The 21,956-nt window shown below is 38.2% G+C and overlaps 1 protein-coding gene across 1 annotated transcript in view; it reads left to right on the top strand.

The window, feature by feature from the left end:
• The first annotated feature begins 11,765 nt into the window (after positions 1 to 11,765).
• The window catches only part of LOC127437171 (synaptotagmin-9-like), a 51,864-nt gene continuing 41,673 nt past the window's right edge, over positions 11,766 to 21,956 (top strand). Inside the window, exons 1-3 of the mRNA XM_051691917.1 lie at positions 11,766 to 12,181; positions 18,866 to 19,229; positions 19,459 to 20,005. Of these exons, the coding sequence (XP_051547877.1) occupies positions 12,034 to 12,181; positions 18,866 to 19,229; positions 19,459 to 20,005 (1,059 nt within the window). The 5' untranslated portion in view covers positions 11,766 to 12,033. The remainder of the gene's footprint in view (positions 12,182 to 18,865; positions 19,230 to 19,458; positions 20,006 to 21,956) is intronic.

Raw genomic sequence — 21,956 nt, 5'->3', positions numbered from 1 at the left:
ATTTTCAACTTATTAAGCTTAATTGGCCTCATGATTCTGTTTGTTTGTGTGGACCAATATACTGTAGGGACATTGGCTCAACTAATGGCTGAACGATGGAAGACAGGGCCAGTGTTTGACGAAACCTCATTATTTTTGCAACTCCACAAAAATTATGCACTGTACCTTTAAGAAAGGGGTGTGTGTGTGTGTGTGGGGGGGGGGGGGGGACAAGCGCTTTCTGATTCAGTCTGGTTTACATTACAAAGCTGATTGTAGGCAGAAAAGATGTTCCTATAAATGTTAGGCAATATCTTAAGGTCTGGTGTATCAAACTAAGCACATTGTTTACTGCAGTGGATTGACGGGATACAGAGAGTAAATCAACAGCTATAAATTCACACATTGTTTCTTCAGTCTAATGCATGTGGAGGTGCAAATGCAATATCAAAGAACTCTGAATTACATCATAAATTCCATTTGGAGATCCTGTGCAATTGATGATCACCAAGTGCATAGACAGCAGATGAGCTCTCCTGAGCTCCATGAGTAAATCAATGTCATATACATTATGTGAAATCTTTCTGCAAAGCTCATTCCTGGCAAAACAAATAAACAGTTAACAAGTTGTGACTGTGCTTGCAATTCACTGGTTAAAGGCTCAGATCTAATTAATGGTGCAATGCATTACTTCTTTGCCACTAGCATCACCAAACAGAACCCCAAAATAATCACTGTATTCAAACAGGATTCCAGAATTAACACAAAACCCGTATTTGCACATACAGTATTATTTTTACATTGGAAGTCTATGGGTCAAGGTAGTGCACTGGGATAAATGTTAAAATACACTGTTTCAAAAGTATTGCCACAAGACGTAAACATCATCCGTGTTAAAATACGACTAGTGTGAATTACTTACCAACCTTGTCTGTGTAAAGTTATATCCAGTCTTCCAGCTCCTGTCATGACCATGTTAAACACTATTTTTGTTTGTCATTACAAACTAAGGGATGAGAAGCCATTTTCTGTGGTAATCGATGGCATGCCATAGATGCCGTCAATAGAGCTTAACTTGTACTGAACTGGAATATTCCTTTAACTCTATAGGTTTTTTGTTTGTTGAATCAGCATGAGCCTTCATTCACTTTCCTTTCTGCACTTCGAGGTTTTGCCCTTGTACTTAAACTGTATCACTGACTACTTGCTCTTACTCCATTCAATATTTGTATGTGAATCAATTTAGTAAGAAAGTATTTCTTTTGCCATTTAAGTTTAAATGCATTTCTTCAGCCGAAGTTAAATATGTTAAAATGATTGCTGGTTTATTAACTGTGAAGTTTTAACTTTATGGTTTTGATAATAATTTAGTGGCATGGTGGTTTTGACTCTGTATTACATGTAGAATGTATGGATTTTTGGTTTTGACTTATGAAACATGAATTATTTTGGAATGATGTTTATTTTGGTATCACCTGGTTATCTCATTAGACTACAAAGCCAAAATGCAGTAACTGTTCCATCATTGACACTGCGAAAAATGACTTAAAAGTATTTTGTTTGTCCAGCCAAATGTGTATTATCAAATTTACTCACACTGTTTTCTCTGAATCAGAGCATAGCTGAGTCAAACCCATCTGTCTCTAGGCATGAGTCTAAGAAACAAATTCTGTCGTATTTGACAAAAATGCAAAGTTACTGTGTTTTGTCTTTGCACGGAGGTTGGGAGGTGAATAACAGGTGTGGAGGCTGAGAGCTTTATGACCTCATTTCAACACAGGGAAAGCATGTGTGCCTGCCATTTTTATGGATTATTACATGGATTTTGTATGCACATCGAAAATCCTCAGCCTTCTCACCATGTGGGTGGCTTTATTTTCTGAATTTGCATAAAGAAAGCCACAACAATGTATATACCAAATAGATAAATGCAATTGCAGTACTGTAGAAAGACTGTAGAAGACTTCATCAAATACCTCCTATAGTGCTCTGTGTGTGAGAAAGTAGCATTTTTACATTCATAGGACATTTTCCAATACAGGGATTTGCTTTTGGCAGGGGACTTTGATTGTCCAGCATCAGTGATTGAGTTTCACTGGACTTAAAAGGACTTACAAGGTGATTCACAGGTTTTGGAGGCCAAAGATTTGGAATCTATTGTTTTTATATACTTGGTTGGATGAGACAAAAATAAACCCATATGCGAGCTGATTATCCATTAGCAACATCTGCCTTGGGTGGGTGGTGTTATCAGCAATAAGATGCATACAACATTGAAATCTGCTGTTCTAGTAATGAACTTTTAATTATGCTGCAATTGTTTCTATAGAAGCGACAACATCAATCTCCTTAGCAGCAGCCACTGACATTCTGTTTGTTTAGTTATTGCTTTGATTTTCAGAATATGTTCATGGTGTCCCCAGCTATAACCTACACCTCCAATGTGATCTTAGATGATCCATCCTAACAACTTCATAAGCATGTACATCAGAACCAAGGTTGAAATCGCAAAGCATAAAAAGGACTTTGTGTCTTGGTTTGGGCTAAGGCCCCTATTTTTTATTTTATTTTATTTATTTTTTCTGTTTCCTTGTGTTTCCTTGTTTTCCTTTCCTTGTTTTCCTTGGGTCCATAATTGTCATTGATCATAACACTTTGGTCTTATATATTGGTATAATGGTCAAGGCGATGCTCTAGATGTCAGAACATTCCATTTAGTCTTGTAGAGCGAGGTAAGTTCTGTTACATAAGTCTGCTTTGTCAAATAAATCTCTACTGGAACATTCTTCAAGCAGCCAATGTGATCTTTTTAACGTCCCAGTATAACATATTGTGGCTACTGAAGGTTGTGAGCCCACTTTTTCCTTCAGCTAGGATTGAACAACTTTAATCATGAGTGAATGCCACTGGCATCAACATGTACAACATTAAAGACTCTTGAACTGTCCTGGACATCATGTTTGCTTTTGTTTCATACTGTTATTTATATTATTTTTTTGTCATTTCATACAAATGTGTTCTGTGAGATGTGCAGTTTTGACCAAAAAGCTCAATGATTCTTGAAGCACTTTTAAGCATGTTTCTAAATAGATCTAATAAACTTCCTCAACAAACAATCAGTAATGTGCTCATGTTGAATATTACCGCCCTTCATAACACCAGTGTAATTTTTATCTCCCAAAATGTATTTCCTAAAGGTCTTTTTTGAAATTAGACTAGTCTTTAAACAAAAACCCTGCACAAAATCCCTTTTTGTTCTATAAAGATTAAACAGAACACACAAACGGTCTGTTCCAAAACTTAGTTGAGCTGCCATTATAGGCAGTGTTAAGGAATAGATCACCCAAAAATGAAAATTCTGTCAACATTTACAGTACTCGCCTTTTTGTTTCAAAACTATGACTTTTCTCTTCCACAAGGAGATTTAGGCAGTAGTGTTGGGTGTGTTGGGAATCTGATTATAAAAGAATTACTGTAATCTAATTCTCTAAAAGAAATTTTAGATTATTGACTTTACTGATTACTTGATTGAAAAAGTAATCACAGTACCAATTGATGTAACTTTCTAAAACACTTCAGAGAAAAGCTTTTGTTTTTCCTCTCAACAAACTCAAAATAATGTCTATATTTGCTCCTTGTTAATTGACTTGTTAGGGGGCACATGCCCTCCAGCTGTCAAAAAAACAAAAAAAAAAAACAAAAAACAAACAGATGTACAACTCTCTTATTGCCCGGGTATACTTAGTTTTTGTGCGTTCCGGATCGGCTCGCGCCCAGTCGACCACGTTACCTTTCAAAGTATACTCTTCTAACCGTGCATGTTCTATGCATGCCCAAAACAACTGCTTTGTGATCCTCTTTTAGTACAGTCAATCATAGGCACAAGTGCTGACGATGTGCACAGACAAGGAAAGTGTCTGCGGGTCGGAAAAATCTGGGCCACGGGCGGTCAGTCCACGAGGACTGTGCTGATGACAAAATGTGCATCACCCATCCTGTACGTGGAGTGGCCGGCAATGTGGACACCTGAAGTATACTTTGGCTTTTAGGCAGAATGTTTCACATTTCACTTTTCCATATAACACGGTTCCCAAGTTCATAAAATATCAGGAAATGAAATTGGAAAAACATCTAATGTCAATTAAACTTCTATAGTGACTGTGCATATTTTTCTAGTTATACTGTGCTCTAAAATATTTCATTACCTAAATGTTGCTCTTAGTTAGAGCTTGTGTAAAGTTGAACTTGCTCATAAGCCATAGTGATGTCCAGTTTATGAGCAAATCCTTTTTTTGAATTCGTTCTTTTCAGTTAATTTTTCGAAATTGTTCACAAATCAGTCTAATTGATTAAATAGCAAATCAGTCTGAATCAAAATGATTTTTAATAATCATTCTAAAAAAAAATCCAGAAATCACTAACCACTGAAAAATTTTGAGAATCCATTGGTCAAAAAGGGTAGGAACCCTGATACAATCAAAGTGAATGGTGACTGAGAATAACATCTGCTTTTGTGTTCCATGGAAGAAAGAAAGAATGTTGAACACATTTACAGGCCCGTTTATTCATGGGTTCTTGAGGGTGCAACATGAGGATGAGTATGATTACTGAATTTTCATTTCTCAAAGACATATCCTTTTAAGGCATCATAAGCATGCTTCCAACTCGAAGGCTATTTCATATGAAAAAAATAAATAAAAATAGAAATAATAGAAAAAAACAAATCCAAGATGGTGGTCGGGTGAAGTGGGAGAAAAGCTGATTATAAATATAATTTATTCAATACTGAAAAGCATCAATAATAAAAGTTTAAAATAATTAAAAATGTTCCCCACATTTGTGTGCTATGTATATTTATTCTGATTAAAATATTATAGATTTTCTCTCATAGGCATATATTGAAATCAAGTGTGTCAAGTCTCCTGTGTATTTGTACCATGCATATGTAAAGTGTTCCAAATCAGTCACTTACAAGGTTCCATTACAGTTAAGATGCTGTCATAAAAGGCAGCTCATTCAGTTTTGAAACAGAGCTAAAGTGTTCAGAGCTAAATTGCCCACAAAGGTAGAAGAACAGTGCTTAGCTGTGTCTCTGAGCTGACCGTATTTCTTTGTTTCAGAATAGCTGTAGAGAGACATGACTGGGCTCTAGATTAGTCTCATATGAATAATCCAACAGGAAACACAGAACCTACATTATCACAGAGAACAGCTTTGTCTGTTGACTCTGAGGAGAATGGCTGGCATCAGTGGCGGACTCAGGCTGTCTGTGGGGCAAGGGTATAAAGGGCACCAGCTGCATGTGGTGGGACACCAGTGAGCAGAAATTTGTGATGCATTTATGGTGAAACAGTTCCAAACCCTGGTTAAGATATATATCAAAATATTATGTGACTCAGATTTTAAGTATAACTACTACACCTCTGTGATAAAAACACACAGGGAACTATTAACTATTTAACCATTTATACACACACACAAGTGATGTCACTGAGAATGAGCTGTATATTGAGGAGCTTAGTCAGGGTGGTGGAATCAGAGTAGAATTCTTCTTTTGGCCATATGTTTGTAAATATCAATGACCTCATTTGGGTCAACTGGGATGTCCCTCTCAATGGATAGCAGCAGAAGATCTGAGAGTCTGCCTTCCCCACATCTGTTCCTGAGCTGGGTCTTAATCAGCTACAGTTTAGAGAATGACCGATCTACTGAAGCGGTTGTCCCTGGCAATGTGGCATATATTTTGAGGAGCTTAGTCAGGGTAGGGAAAACTGTGTCCATATCGTTGACTTTAAGGCACCTTAGCTTGCACATTGCTGGTTGGAAGAGCATAGGTTGAATAGAACACCTTGAATTCAGTGACAAGATTTTCTTCCTCCACATCATAAAACTGAAAAACATCTCTAACTGATAGAGAGCTCTGTCATCTGTCAGGCCTTTCCAGTGATTTGAGATGGTTAGGAAGTGAAGACCCGATAAGACTGCCCCATTTGGGGTGTCATCCTTCCCCTTGAATCTCCGGTCTAGCTCCTTGGAGGGGATGTCAATAAAAGTAAGGAACACCTTTCCCCGGTAGTGCTCCTCCAAGCTCTGGACTTGATGGTCCTCTGTAGACGATTGGGAGCTGTACTTGAACCTCTGAGGTACCTTTCTGTGTCTGGCTTGTCCAGGTATTTCATCAGGGACCTAAATGCCAGCTGCTCCTGCTTGATTTTTGGCTATAGAAAAGAGGACCTTGAATTCCTCATTTTTCCTCATTGCTTTTACCCTTCCCATGACCCCCTCCACAATGGTGTATGACACTGACAGATCAAGGTCCTTTCTCTGGAGTGCAGAAGAAGCAATTGCAGTCTCAGTGAACACAGGTGTGGCGATCTCCATGCATAGAATAAATTCAAAATCTATGCTACGCAAGACCATCTGGGCATCACATGGTATACAGCTTAAAAAACAAAACAAACCATAAAATGCAGTCTACACACATTAGTAATGCATCTTTAGTAAGCTGCAATCTTACCGTTGGTCTATGTGTAAAACATATTGCTATGTAACCTACCTCACACACTGTATTGAAGGTTACAGCCCAGACTGCACTAAACCCACTGACACCTGTACATTATAAAGGGGGTGTGGCTGAGTGTGTGTGTGTGTGAGGATTGTACCAAAAATAAAGGGGTACTCCACCCAAGAGATGATTCTACCTCATTTGCACTCTCTATTTGTTTAGAGCCAATAAACTCATCCAGACCGTTTAAAATATATATATATATATATATATATATATATATATATATATATATATATATATATATATATATATATTTCTAAAGATATGTTTAACTTCTCCATGCTAGCTTTTTAACTTCTACATGATAACGATTCTAAAAACTGTCTGGATGAATTTATTGGCTCCAAACAGAAATGAAATTGATGTAGAATCATGTTGCCACTAAACTGTTTTTTAAAAGGATATATAAAAAATACAAATAAAAAACAGGGGCACCAGGAGGGCATTTTCCACTATAGAGGCATCCCATGAGGGCACATTGTCCCGCATATAGGAGCATGTAGAGGCCAACTAATTTTCTAGCATGTAGGGCAGCCTACATGGCACTGCATCACATTATCTCCATTGGAAGGGCACCCACTAAGACACTTACTCAAATTTCCTCACACATTGGGGCACCCATGCGGGCACTGCATCACAATTTTTCCACTGGAAGGGCACCCATTTGTGCACTGCATCGCATTTTCTCCACTGGAAGGGCACCCACAGGGCACTTCATCACATTTTCTCCACTGGAAGGGCACCCACAGGGCACTTCATCACATTTTCTCCACTGGAAGGGCACCCAGAAGGCACTTCATCACGTTTTTTGCACATAGGGACACCTTGGATAGCACTGCATCACAATTTTTCCATTGGAAGGGTGCCCATTAGGGCACTTTATCATGTTTTATCTACCATAAGGGCATCCAAGAGGGCACTTTTGCTGTATTTTGTTCTAACATAGGGGCACCAGGGGGGCAATTTGAACCCCCCCCCCCCCGAGTCCACCAGTGGCTGGCACTTCCAAAGTGTGAGAGCTAATTAAAACACAAGATGTGCCACCACACCGCCATTGAAAAGAACCAAAAAGAGAGAGAGGGGGAAAGGGGGTGAGAAATCAACACATCTCATTAGCCTGTATAATGTGATGGAGAACAATCTGCACTTGTCTCAGCTTTGAATTAAGTCTTTGTATAACTCGTCACATTCATTAACAGTTTATGTCGGAAAACAAAGAGAGTCTGTGTGGAGGTTCAATCTATTAGCTACCATGGACAGCGACATAGCACATGAGAATATGAGAGGAGGGAATGGGCGAGAGAATCTACTTAAGTCTTATGATGTTGCCTTGGAGTGTGATAGAACTGTAGTTGCCTGAGTCTTTGAACTTTGAAGCCTCTCACTATTCACTGTTCAATTACAGGAGTAGACTGGTTGTTGAGAATGATATTGGATCCATGCTCCTGATTATGGCATTACATAATCCATCAAGAAACTGAGATTAAAACTGTCAATCACAGACAACACAAAGTGCATTGAATGTGTACAATTGGAATTATGGTGGCTCTTACATAACTAAATATATATTTGGTTCAGTTTTCCATTTGAGGCACTCGACAGTTCATTCAATTCTACCCTTTATGAAATCATTACCTCATTCTACAGTATAACTGGTTGCTTTGTACTCACATCAGTCCTTTTTGAGAGGAGATCTTTTGATGTTGATTAGCTTTGTTCTTCATCGATAGAAAGAGTAGAGAGTAGATTACAGATCCCATTTCAACAGTTCTGATGGAAAGGGTTGGAAAGCCATCAGAGATCTGAGCAGAGGTACTGAATCCATAGAAGTGCTGATAGGAATTCAACAATACATCTATCCAACTTTCCATCTATCTATCTATCTATCTATCTATATACATACACTATATGTATATACACTGGCGGCCAACAGTTTGGAATAATGTACAGATTTTTCTGTTTCGGAAGGAAATTGGTACTTTCATTCACCAAAGTGGCATTGAGCTGATCACAAAGTATAGTCAGGACATTACTGATGTAAAAAACAGCACCATCACTATTTTAAAAAAGACCTTTTTGATCAAATCTAGACAGGCCCCATTTCCAACAGCCATTACTCCAACACCTTATCCTTGAGTAATAATGCTAAATTGCTAATTTGATACTAGAAAATCACTTGCCATTATATCAAACACAACTGAAAGCTATTTGGTTCATTAAATTAATCTTAACACTGTCTTTGTGTTTGTTTTTGAGTTGCCACAGTATGCAATAGACTGGCATGTCTTTAAGTCAATATTAGGCCAGAAATGGCAAAAAAAAAAAAAAAAAAAAAAGAACAGGAAAAGAAAAAAAAGAAGAAAAAGAAAAAAAAGAAACAGCTTTCTCTAGAAACCTGTCAGAATCATTGTTTTGAGGAATGAAGGCTATACAATGCCTGAAATTGCCAAGATTTCATACAAAGGTGTACACAACAGTCTTTAAAGACAAAGGGCAACTGGCTCTAAAAAGGACAGAAAGAGATGTGGAAGGCCCAGATGTACAACTAAACAAGAGGATAAATACATCAGAGTCTCTAATTTGAGAAATAGATGCCTCACATGTCCTCAGTTGACAGCTTCATTGAATTCTACCTGCTCAACACCAATTTCATGTACAACAGTAAAAAGAATCTCAGGGGTGCAGGCCTTGCAAGAATTGCAAAGAAAAAGCCACTTTTGAAACAGAAAAACAAAAGAAAAGGTTAGAGTGGGCAAAGAAACACAGACGTTGGACAACAGATAATTGGAAAAGAGTGTTATGGATCTTAAACCCACTGAGCTTTTGTGGGATCAGCTAGACTGTAAGGTGCGTGAGAAGTGCCCGACAAGACAGCCACATCTATGGCAAGTGCTACAAGAAGTGTGGGGTGAAATGTCACCTGAGTATCTGGACAAATTGACAGCTAGAATGCCAAGGATCTGCAAAGCTGTCATTGCTGCACGTGGAGGATTTTTTGATGAGAACTCTTTGAAGTAGTTTAAGAAGTTCTGAACATTTTTTTCAAATTGTAATAGTAATTTTTAATGTTATTAATATCCTGACTATACTTTGTGATCAGCTGAATGCCACTTTGGTGAATAAAAGCCCCAATTTCTTTCCATAAGAGCAAAATGTGTACATTATTCCAAACTTTTGGCCGCCAGTGTATGTGTGTGTGTGTGTGTGTGTGTGTGTGTGTATATATATATACAGGTGCATCTCAATAAATTAGAATGTCGTGGAAAAGTTCATTTATTTCAGCAATTCAACTCAAATTGTGAAACTCGTGTATTAAATAAATTCAATGCACACAGACTGAAGTAGTTTAAGTCTTTGGTTCTTTTAATTGTGATGATTTTGGCTCACATTTAACAAAAACCCACCAATTCACTATCTCAACAAATTAGAATATGGTGACATGCCAATCAGCTAATCAACTCAAAACACCTGCAAATGTTTCCTGAGCCTTCAAAATGGTCTCTCAGTTTGGTTCACTAGGCTACACAATCATGGGGAAGACTGCTGATCTGACAGTTGTCCAGAAGACAATCATTGACACCCTTCACAAGGAGGGTAAGCCACAAACATTCATTGCCAAAGAAGCTGGCTGTTCACAGAGTGCTGTATCCAAGCATGTTAACAGAAAGTTGAGTGGAAGGAAAAAGTGTGGAAGAAAAAGATGCACAACCAACCGAGAGAACCGCAGCCTTATGAGGATTGTCAAGCAAAATCGATTCAAGAATTTGGGTGAACTTCACAAGGAATGGACTGAGGCTGGGGTCAAGGCATCAAGAGCCACCACACACAGACATGTCAAGGAATTTGGCTACAGTTGTCGTATTCCTCTTGTTAAGCCACTCCTGAACCACAGACAACGTCAGAGGCGTCTTACCTGGGCTAAGGAGAAGAAGAACTGGACTGTTGCCCAGTGGTCCAAAGTCCTCTTTTCAGATGAGAGCAAGTTTTGTATTTCATTTGGAAACCAAGGTCCTAGAGTCTGGAGGAAGGGTGGAGAAGCTCATAGCCCAAGTTGCTTGAAGTCCAGTGTTAAGTTTCCACAGTCTGTGATGATTTGGGGTGCAATGTCATCTGCTGGTGTAGGTCCATTGTGTTTTTTGAAAACCAAAGTTACTGCACCCGTTTACCAAGAAATTTTGGAGCACTTCATGCTTCCTTCTGCTGACCAGCTTTTTAAAGATGCTGATTTCATTTTCCAGCAGGGTTTGGCACCTGCCCACACTGCCAAAAGCACCAAAAGTTGGTTAAATGACCATGGTGTTGGTGTGCTTGACTGGCCAGCAAACTCACCAGACCTGAACCCCATAGAGTATCTATGGGGTATTGTCAAGAGGAAAATGAGAAACAAGAGACCAAAAAATGCAGATGAGCTGAAGGCCACTGTCAAAGAAACCTGGGCTTCCATACCACCTCAGCAGTGCCACAAACTGATCACCTCCATGCCACGCCAAATTGAGGCAGTAATTAAAGCAAAAGGAGCCCCTTCCAAGTATTGAGTACATATACAGTAAATGAACATACTTTCCAGAAGGCCAACAATTCACTAAAAATGTTTTTTTATTGGTCTTATGATGTATTCTAATTTGTTGAGATAGTGAATTGGTGGGTTTTTGTTAAATGTGAGCCAAAATCATCACAATTAAAAGAACCAAAGCCTTAAACTACTTCAGTCTGTGTGCATTGAATTTATTTAATACACGAGTTTCACAATTTGAGTTGAATTTACTGAAATAAATGAACTTTTCCACAACATTCTAATTTATTGAGATGCACCTGTATATATTTGTACATTTATACAAACATATGTATTTATATATGCAAGCCTATATAGATGCAGGTTGTTTATATGATTATACAAATATTACAATCTCATTAGCTAACAAAATACAAAAGTTGCTGTCTGTGCCATTTTGGCAGAATACTGTTGCTTTTCCCCCTATTTCTTTGTTTCTCTCCAACTCGATTTATAATGGATTTTAGGATTATAAGTGGGATTTTGTTGCCAAATGATCTGGTAATAGAAGTCTGTTGTGGAGAGGAGCAAAGCTGGTGTGGGAGGAGCAGTTTTAGATTGCAGAAGACAAGGGATCCCATAAGGGTTGTATTGAGAGCGATGCGAGCCATGCAAGAGCTTTTCATTCATGAAGATACAATTCAGCACCAACACTGTGGACAGCGCACCACCTCCGCCACGGGTGTAGCCCAGCCGAGTGAATTCAACCAGTGTCATCCTGCTCTAAACGACACTATGCACTTAACTAGAGCCATTCGCATGTGTGCAAACTCGTGGGCTTGAACTAAACATCGCTTAACGCTGTTCAATTCAACTTTCCTTATGGGATTCTGGCGGACGAGTATGAAGAGCGCTTTCAGAAGCTGGAAGTGGCGGTCGGCAGTGACTCGATAGGCGTTATAGGATTTTTCACTCAGAAGGATGCTGGTGGGAAATGCCTGGAGACAGAGAGGATGAGATTTGTGGAAAGGCGCTGGAGCTTCTGTCCGATCTCTGCTCGAAAGGAGAGGTGCAGAATGAGAACTGTTTGGATTTCACCTATTATTTTCGCGACCTAGGGAGACCGAGGTATTCGGACTCGGGTGAGTAGCCTATATTTATTCTTGTTAAAAAAAAAATAATAATTAAAAAAAAAACTCTTTTTCTTTTTTTTTTTTTTTTTTTCCTTTTTTTTTAATGAAGTTTCGTTTAGTGTAACAAATCGAAAACCCCCAAAATAACATTTATTGTACTATCGTACTGCCGCTTCAATGAGCTCGCAAAGTACTCTCGAACCGAAGATATAGCTAAAACAAAAACTTGTTGCCATAACAACACTTCGATGTATGTTTAAAAAATAAATAAATAAATAAATAAGTAAATAAAAGTTACCCTCGAGCGTTTTTTCGCGATTTTTCCTATTAAAACACATTTTCCGTTCGGCAAATTACAATGCACTGTGTACATAGATGAAGACGTAGTTTGTCGTCAGCAAAGCGAACCTCACCCATCAAATGACGCAAAATAAACAGCATTTTGTTAAAATTAGCGGTAATATAAAACCACCTGAAACTAAATTTGTCAGTCTTTTAATTCGTTGCATTTTTCTCGTTTATGCTTTTTTATATGCTTTTAATACGATACTATTTTATACACCGATTTTTTTTATTATTTGCTTATTTCCTATTAAGGTATTTTTTTTATTATTATTATTATGTATTGTTAAAACAATATATTTTAATACTATAGGCTATAGGCCTATGTAGGCAATATTTGACAGTTACATTTTTGTGTTTCCATGCTGACAGACAGAAAGGAGAACTTTAGTAAACATTAAAATACTCAGTGTTTCAGAAATATAGCCACAAGAAGTTAACAATTTGTGTGCTAACATTTTATTGAGATAAAATCGATTAATAACCTTTTCTGTGTAAAGTTATATTCAATTTTAATTCTTTGTTGCCATGGTGATGTAACGACGTAAACTTTACTCTGTAAAACTGACGATTTAATCATCTGTGCAGCTCAAATAATGCACAAGGGCTTTTATAAAGTTCTAATCGTCACATTTCTGCCTTAAAACCCTCCAAAATTTGGCCCCATTTAATTCCATTGTCAGTACCTCACTGTACATGTTTTGGGTAATTTACATAATGCCACAAATGCTGTCGATTGAGCTTAACTTGAACTGAACCCTACATTCCTTTAACTAAAAATTGGTAGCTCCATTCACAGATCAAATCTCCTTAGGTCCTCCTCAAATCAAGTATTTTCGATCTTTATCTTTCTCAGAAAGACAGAGAGGTCGCAAGAAACCATTAGGATTCCACCCCACCTTGCTACTCTGTACACAATCTTTTTCCTTAATGCTTTCCCTACACTGACATCTGCTAACACTAGGCCTTTGTACCCAATGGAGAAAGATTCATACTAGTAATTCAGCCCCTTAACACAGACTGTACAAGAACAGCTAGGCTCAGGCCTCACTGAGGAAGAGTAACCCAGTAAATATATTCTCAGTCCGATGGGAATTCACATGCATCACAGCAAAGTGGCTGTATAGTGGAAAGTGTGTTGTAATGGAACCCATGGGAGCGCGGCACTTTGAGAGGTTAATAACATATCACGGTAATGGATGACTTATGGACAGTTCACATGGCAAGCTGAAGAAGCATATTGACAGCAGTATGTGTAACTTAAGGCCCAAAGACAACAGGGGAAAATCTAGAACATGTCCATGAGTAATTTGGCTGATAATATGTGCCAGTGAAAGGCTATTGACTGTGAGGGTTCGGTACTATTAGGTGAGTCATATTTTTTTTAATCTATTCTCACCTATGTCTAAAAAGCAACTGATGTTTAGACTGTCATAATGGTGTTTGATTGGTCAACATATGAACACTTTTTTTTCTGTGGTTGAAGAACCTTGTGTCTTCGCATCAAATCTTTGAACAGTCTCTCCTTCCTCATTCTGATTGGCTAACAGCTGCTAGCATCTGTGGTCTGACACATACAGTAAATTTAGATCATATTTACAGAAGCAAACATAAATTAGATATCAGAGTGAATGTGAGCTAGGTGAATATGGTCTTTCAAACTACCCAAATGTATATACATGGTTATAAGTTTGGTGTACCATCGAGGGTGAGTAAATTGTGTTTTTTTGTGTGACACTAGTGGGAGAACAAATAAATAAAATCGATGCAGCACATGTGTCTGCATATGTGTAAACTCACAACACAATCCTTAACACCTGCTGATGCTTAAGCAGACACCTTCTTAAAAAGATGCATAAAATTATTCCAGATCTGGTATTGTACATTATGTATCAAGCTTATAAAAATGAGCATGCAAATTGAGATAGCTGTGGCAATTTGTCAGGTAGATCTGGCTCTAATCCACTTGGCACCTTAAATCCAAGAACTGCTATCCGATAAAAGACAGAGACTTTGAAACATGCCTCCCCTGGCAAAGTGTTTCGACCTCTTCTGTAAACAGATATTGACTGCAGACCTCAGCAGGAGACTCATGTTCCTCTGTTTCATACATGTATGGATGCACATTATACAGTTAAAGAATATTTATTTTTGCTCAAAGGAAAAGCTTCACAAGTTTTGGAGGAGGGACAATGCAGTCTCAAGTTTTTGGAGCCGGTGTCATTAATCAAGCGCTGGATAAGTGAATAATGTAAAGTCACAGCTTAGAAATAGATTTGGTATCTTGTCAGATTGTGTCAAGAATTTAGACAAAGCATGGTTTGAGAAATCACTTTGAAAACATGAGGTGCAATACACAATCTAGCTTCCATATTTGTAGGACACACAGATGCATCATGAAGATGTTTCCATAGAGATATACTGATCTTTTTGATTGATTGTCTTTAATGCCTAAAAATGAAGGAATATTCACATCCAGTCATTACCAAATTCATCTGTTGTTTGCTCATTTTTAAATCAACTAAATATTAGATATATGGGTAACACTTCGCAATAATGTTCCATGCAGTATGTTAACATTAATTTATGCATATATGCATTATTTCCATTAACTTACAATGAAAAGAAACCATTTTACAGCATTGTTTTTTGAATTTTGGTTAATGTCAATACATAAATATAGGTGCAAGTGCCAAATATCGGCGTTCAAGTAGTTTGGAAAAGAGGAGAAAAGGACCATAATTGCCAAATTTGAAGGAACAGTGCTGTCAGGGGCAAAGTCATTTCATTTTCAAGTCTCGTTTCTTTGTTGGTTTCGCATCCGCCATTTGAGTATACTTTGTCAAACTTCTCCTAGACCACTGGTCCGATTCGCACAAAATTGTGCATGAATCATCTAGAGACCCTTATGACAAAAATATGTCAAAACAATTTTGATTAGTCAGTTAATTTAAGAGATATAAGCCAATTAATTGTTTTGGCAGTGATCCAATTTACTAATCAACCTATATCTTCTGAACTATTAGACGAAATACATTTATTTTAATAACTTATTGTCATGATGGTCTTTAGATGATAAATGCAAAATTTCAGGTGAATCTTTTTTTTTTTTTTTTGGAAAACTCAAAATGGCGAAAATTTGTGTTACCAAAAAGTGTTACCAGTATGTTTATTTAACAAAGATGTCTTCAGAAGATTCAGACAACACTTGGACATCTACAATGCATGATCATTATTTTTAGTGTAGAGTACCCTCTATGTTCATAATTTTTTTTTTTTTTTTTTTTTTAACTCTCCCCTTTTCTCCCCAATTTGGCATGCCCAATTCCCAATGCACTCTAGGTCCTTGTGGTGGCGTAGTGACTCACCTCAATCTGGGTGGCGGAGGACGAATCTTAGTTGCCTCTGCATCTGAGACCGTCAATCCACGAATCTTATCGCGTGGCTTGTTGAGCATGTTACCGCGGAGACCTAGCACGTGTGGAGGCTCATGCTATTCTCCACGGCATCCACGCACAACTCACCATGTGCCCCACCGATAGCGAGAAGCACATTATAGCAACCATGAGGAGGTTAACCCAACGTGACTCTACCCACCCTACCAACCGGGCCAGTTGGTGGCTTAGGAAGCCTGACTGGAGTCACTCAGCATGCCCTCTCTGTTCATCATTTATTCATCTTGTATGTTCGCATCCTAACCCTGAGGACTTAGTGATTGTAAGGGAATATGATTTTTGTGCAGTTTATGTGATTTTATTTTAACTATTAATATTTGCCTCAAGGACTACTGAATGTACTAAAATGTACTAAAAAATGCTTAGTTGATTTGTCACAATGTTTCCACTGTATCAAAACACCCTCTCAAAATAGCTACCTAATTTCATGATTTGATTCACAGAAACAAGGATATTGTTGTATTCTAAGTATGCTGAATTTCATGCTCATGGATTATTGCACTATTGAACAAATTAAGCCCTTGGTTAATTTAGTGTGTCATTGACTCTGTGTGAAGTCCCACTGAGTCTACTAAAGTGCATGGAACAGTTTATAATGCTGATTACACCTTGACAGCATTACAAAAGGAAGAAATTATTAATCCATTCAATTTATGATTTGCCAGTATGAAACCTGCAGGAGGTTTTATCAATTGACGTGTGACTAATGAAATTTCAGAACAGCCAAATCAAGTGGAGGCCAGCACTTGATATTTTGGTGCAATATTATTTTCTCAGGATTTATTGACAGATATAACTCATTATTCTAAAAACTGAGACAGTTTTTAGTTTTTTATAGAATGTAATGACTTTATATGAAATCTCCTACATAAAAATAAATGTTAAAAGGATACAGTGGGGTCCAAAAGTTTGCGACCACTTGTAGAAAATGTTTCTATTTTGAATTTTTCTAATTTATTATAAATTTGTTCATTACAAATTATATGATCAGCAAAACAATTTCATGGCATGGACTCCACGAGTTTGTGCAAGACCTGAAGATCCACGTTAACCCAATATGATTTGAGAATAATCCAAAGAGCATCTTGTGTGCTTCAACGGAATTAAGGAAATCTGACCTTTTGAACAATGTAGTTAACGTGGTCAATGTTACGAATTTGCTTATTGGATTAGTGACCAAGAAATCTGAAATATTTCTTAATCGTTTTATGTCATATGTTTATGTTACAATCATTTATGTCATCTTTGTTTTTTATTTTCCAGGTTTAAATTAGGTTTTGAATCCCAGATATGCAATATGGTCCCAGACTTTTGGGCTCCACTGTTTATTTCTCGGTCAGTGTACCACAATAATTAATCATTTTCATTTTAGGAGGTTGTCTGTCCCTAAAAGGTAATTCTGAGTAACAAAGCATTAAGTAAGATTCTTGCATCTTTAGTTGAAACTAGGCTTTGGAAATTCTCACCATCTCCTCTAATAACTGTGCATGTGGTGCTCAGATTATGAAAGATGATGAACTACAGACGTAGCCTAAACATATATTCTTTAGCATAGGATGAAAAGATGGGAGTGGACAGAAAATAAAGCAAGTGGGAAGGCCAGTCTGACAGGGATTCATTCAGTCCACACTAAAAGCCTCTGTGACTGGGTGGCCTAATTCAGAATAACTGTCTTGAGAGAGAGAGAGAGAGAGAGAGAGAGAGAGAGAGAGAGAGAGAGAGAGAGAGAGAGAGAGAGAGAGAGGGGGGGGGGGGACAGAGTGGTTCTTAAATGTTGCATCTATTACTGTGCATCCAGGAGCTAGAGTTGGTTCAACTCTAACCCAGATATTGGCAACTTCAAAATATCGCAATATCTGGATTGCAGTGTATGTATGAAAGTGGTCCTTGTATCATAGGAATCCTCATATCTTTCATTTCCTATACTCTCTTTGGATAATTTATCTTACTTTTTTAAAATTGTAAATTTCTGTTGTTGGTGTAAATAAGTCTAGGACCATGTCTAACACAGTGTCCTAACCAGGCATCATTTGACAAGTTCCCATCGACAAATACTTTGTCACTGAACGTAAAAACTGTCTGGCTGATCTCACAGTGAATTCAGTGAGAGTAGGTTGAAAGTTCTGCTGCTGAAATCGGTCTGTGCTTACCAGAAATTGGAACCACTGCCCCCAGTAAAATGTCCACAGAGATACCAAACAAATTGCGGCAAATGCAAGTTGTATTTTTAGTTAATTGATGTAGCAGTAAATTATGTAATAATTTGCATGCATTTTAATAACTCCATGCCCTAATCCACACCCTATACCTAACCGTAAGTGGAGTAAAAAAACAACTTTAGAGGGAAAATGCAACCTCAGAATTGCGCTCATAATTGTTTTTGTGAACATGAATAATTCCTGGGTCCCAGAGGATCATAACCAGTATTCTTGAGGCTACTTGTGCTTAGTAGAGCCACAGGAAAAGGTAAACACATTTTGACACATGAAAAAATTTCTGATGCGAATGGAAAATTATCAGTAATTCAACAGAATAAGGTCGATTTCTGGGTACCAGAACATTCAGAAGCAACATGTCAATTTGCTGTGTGATCATGTTAAAACTGCTTTATGACATTGTGACATATTCACAGCCAGTCAGAATATATGTTATGTTTAATATGCAATAATATGAAACAGGATTTTGGACAAATGAGATTTCGCAGTTAGCTGAGCCACCTGAACGCGATGTTACAAATAAAATCCAAGTGATTGACTAAATGTGCTGTTCTGTTGCTCGTCACAGATGGTTAAGACAAAAACATTACATGAAAGAAATGGCTTTCATCATTTGTCACTTTTCTGGTTGTTTTCACAGTCTTAGACAATCATCTTTGATTCTCTTTTGGTCTTTGCAGATGTTTCTGTGAGCCTGTTGTCCCTTTTGGTGACTACATGTGGCTTGGCACTGTTTGCCGTCTCCCTCTTTGTGTCATGGAATCTGTTGTGGGTTCCATGGCGCGATCGCTTCTTTCCCAGCCTAAAGGACCACCAGGGCGAGCAGCAGCCAGTCCTGAACGAGGTGGAGGGCCTGGAACAGGAATACAGTGAAGACTTTAAGAAGGATCCCTCCGCCCCAACAGTGCTCCCAGAGTCAGCCATGAAGATCAGCCATACATCCCCAGACATCCAGCTGGAGGCCCAGTCTAAGGCCAAGGAGCTCAACCACATCCACATAGCTCGCGTACAGCGACAAGTCACCGAGCCAACCTCATCTGTCAGGTGAGTCATGTTTTCACAACTTCATCAGGCTTAATCACCCCACCATTGATATTCATTTAGCAATCCCCAGTTGGCATTTGTCAGACAGTGTGGGCTCCTGTGACCTTCAGCTTTAATTAAAGTTCTGCTCAGTTTAGTTATTCAGAAGATGCCTAGCATCTGAAGCCAGCAAATATGCCAACAGAGATCCACCCCCATGAGAAACTTGAGTGCTTTCTTCTTGCTTCAGGCATAACTCCATCAGGAGACAGATGAATGTCTCCAATCCTGATTTCAACATGGCTCAATTCCAGAGACAAGAGTCCATAACTGGTACAGGCCTGGGCTGTATCAAGCCTGAGCTTTACAAGCAACGCTCTGTGGATACAGATGACGGTAGGCAAGCAGACAGCTGTGGCCGCCTGCAGTTCATCCTTAAATATGACTGTGACATAGAGCAGCTCATTGTGAAGATCCATAAGGCCCAAGATCTACCTGCCAAGGATTTTACAGGAACATCGGATCCTTACGTGAAGATCTACCTACTGCCGGACCGCAAAATCAAGCATCAGACCAAGGTGCACCGCAAGACTCTGAACCCCATCTTTGACGAGGTGTTCCTGTTTCCTGTGGCTTACGGCGATCTACCAACACGCAAGCTGCATTTCAGCGTGTATGACTTTGACCGCTTCACACGTCATGATGTGATTGGCCAAGTAGTGGTGGACAACTTCTTGGATCTACCTGACTTTCCACAGGAAACCAGGCTCTGCAGGGATATCCTTTATGTTAGTGCGGTAAGTCCTCCACAATGTATCTATACTGTATGCTAAAAATAAGGCATCATTCAACAAGTTCCCATTGACAAGCAATTTGTCACTGAATGTAAAAACTGCCTGGCTGATCTCACTGTGAATTCGGTGACAGTAGGTTGAAAGTTCTGCAGCTGAAATCGGTCTGTGCTTACCAGACACTGGAACCACTGCCCCCAGTAAAATGTCCACAGAGATACAAAACAAATGGCGGCAATTGCAAATTGTATTTTTCGTTAATTGATGTAGCAGTAAATTAAGTAATAAAGTCGACAAGAATGTATTTTAATAACTTCATGCCCTAACCCAAAATGTAATTGGAGTAAAAAAATAACTTTAGAGGGAAAATGCAACCTCCGAATTGCGCTCATAATTGTTTTTGTGAACGTGACTACTTCCTGGGTCCCATGGGATCAGAACCAGTGTTCATGAGGCTACATGTGCTTTGTAGCACCACAGGAAAAGGTAAACAAATTAGTTGCCGATTTGGGCAAATGACAGCAGACTTTTGATTATTATTGCAACTGAGATTTAAAAAAAATATATTGTGCTTGGTCTTCTCATAAAATGCTTTTACTGGCAAAAATAAGTTCTAAAAAGTAAGAACAGTCCAACCTGGTCTCAGAATCACATTACTATACCTGCATTTGTGCAAAATAATTTTTACGTGGCTTGTTGCACGTATTATGGCAGTTTCTTGGAAAACTTAACACTAGAGGCGCTACAGCACATTGACTTTTATTCCTTTTCATGCAAATCATGAGTAAAAAGGCAGATTTTAATTTCATAAACACTTTTCACCCTGTTCCTCACAACATGCTATCTTATGACATCTAAACTCTTTTAATATAGTGTATCTATCTGCTTAGGCGATACATTTTACCGTTTGCATTACATAACCAACTACATTTACAGTATAAGCTTGTTAAGGCATGAACAGCTCAACTGAAGAGCATTGCACTTGCAATGAAAACTGCAGTATGTGCAGACTGATCTCACAGTGAAACTGGAAACAGTAGGTTGACTTTTCTGTAGCTAAAATTTGTCTGCGCTTACTGAAATTCGAAACGCTGCCCCCAGCAGCCAAAGCGGTTAGTGTTGTTGGGTGTATGGGCACGTTTGAGCTCTATTTTCCTGGTGAAATGTTCATGGAGCGGTGCCTAAAGCAAGTTGTTTTCAGCTGTACAGGCTGAAGAGGAATGCATATTTTATAACCCCCAACCCAAACCCCAAACCTAAACCTAACTTTTGGAAACAACATACTGACTTCCTATGTAATCATGTTGGTATGTGTCATAAAGAGCATGTTATTTTCATGAGATCAGGCTGGAACAGTCACATTTCAGAGACGGAAGTCCCATGTATGGGGGCAAGGTCTCTTATTTATCATAAGGATTTTGCTTATTGTATGTTTGTCAAACCAAATCAATTCAGAATCACTTTTCTTCACAAGTGTATTTTTTCACAAGTGTAACAGTGAGTGAAAGTCTTGAATTTTTGGTCCACCAACAATAGAACATGTACAGTGGTGACAGTCTAACACAATATACTGTACATAACACAATATACAAAATATACAGACTGCATAATATACTAACTATGCACAGAATACACATACAGTACTACACAATATCCTCAGTAAAATCGTAATATAGACAATATACACAATTTACATGATTATACACATTTTACACACAATATTACAAACTATAAAAGATGTACAGGTACATGAACAGTCCATTGGAGTGGCAGTTGCAGAATGAGTATACTGTATGTTCATATACTGTATATGATGTCAGGGTCCATAAATTAGTTTCCAGTGGTGTATCAGTAACATAAAACTGTGATTAGGCACATTATGTGGTATGTACTGTATACAGTATGTTTTAGGTATATGTTGTATTAGCTGCCATACATACAGAGGTGTTGCAACTCT

The sequence above is a fragment of the Myxocyprinus asiaticus genome, chromosome 48 (genome assembly GCF_019703515.2).
Source record: "Myxocyprinus asiaticus isolate MX2 ecotype Aquarium Trade chromosome 48, UBuf_Myxa_2, whole genome shotgun sequence".
In the NCBI taxonomy this organism is placed as follows: domain Eukaryota; kingdom Metazoa; phylum Chordata; class Actinopteri; order Cypriniformes; family Catostomidae; genus Myxocyprinus; species Myxocyprinus asiaticus.
The sequence above is the reverse complement of the archived record's forward strand: the minus strand, read 5'-3'. Positions and strand labels throughout refer to the sequence as shown.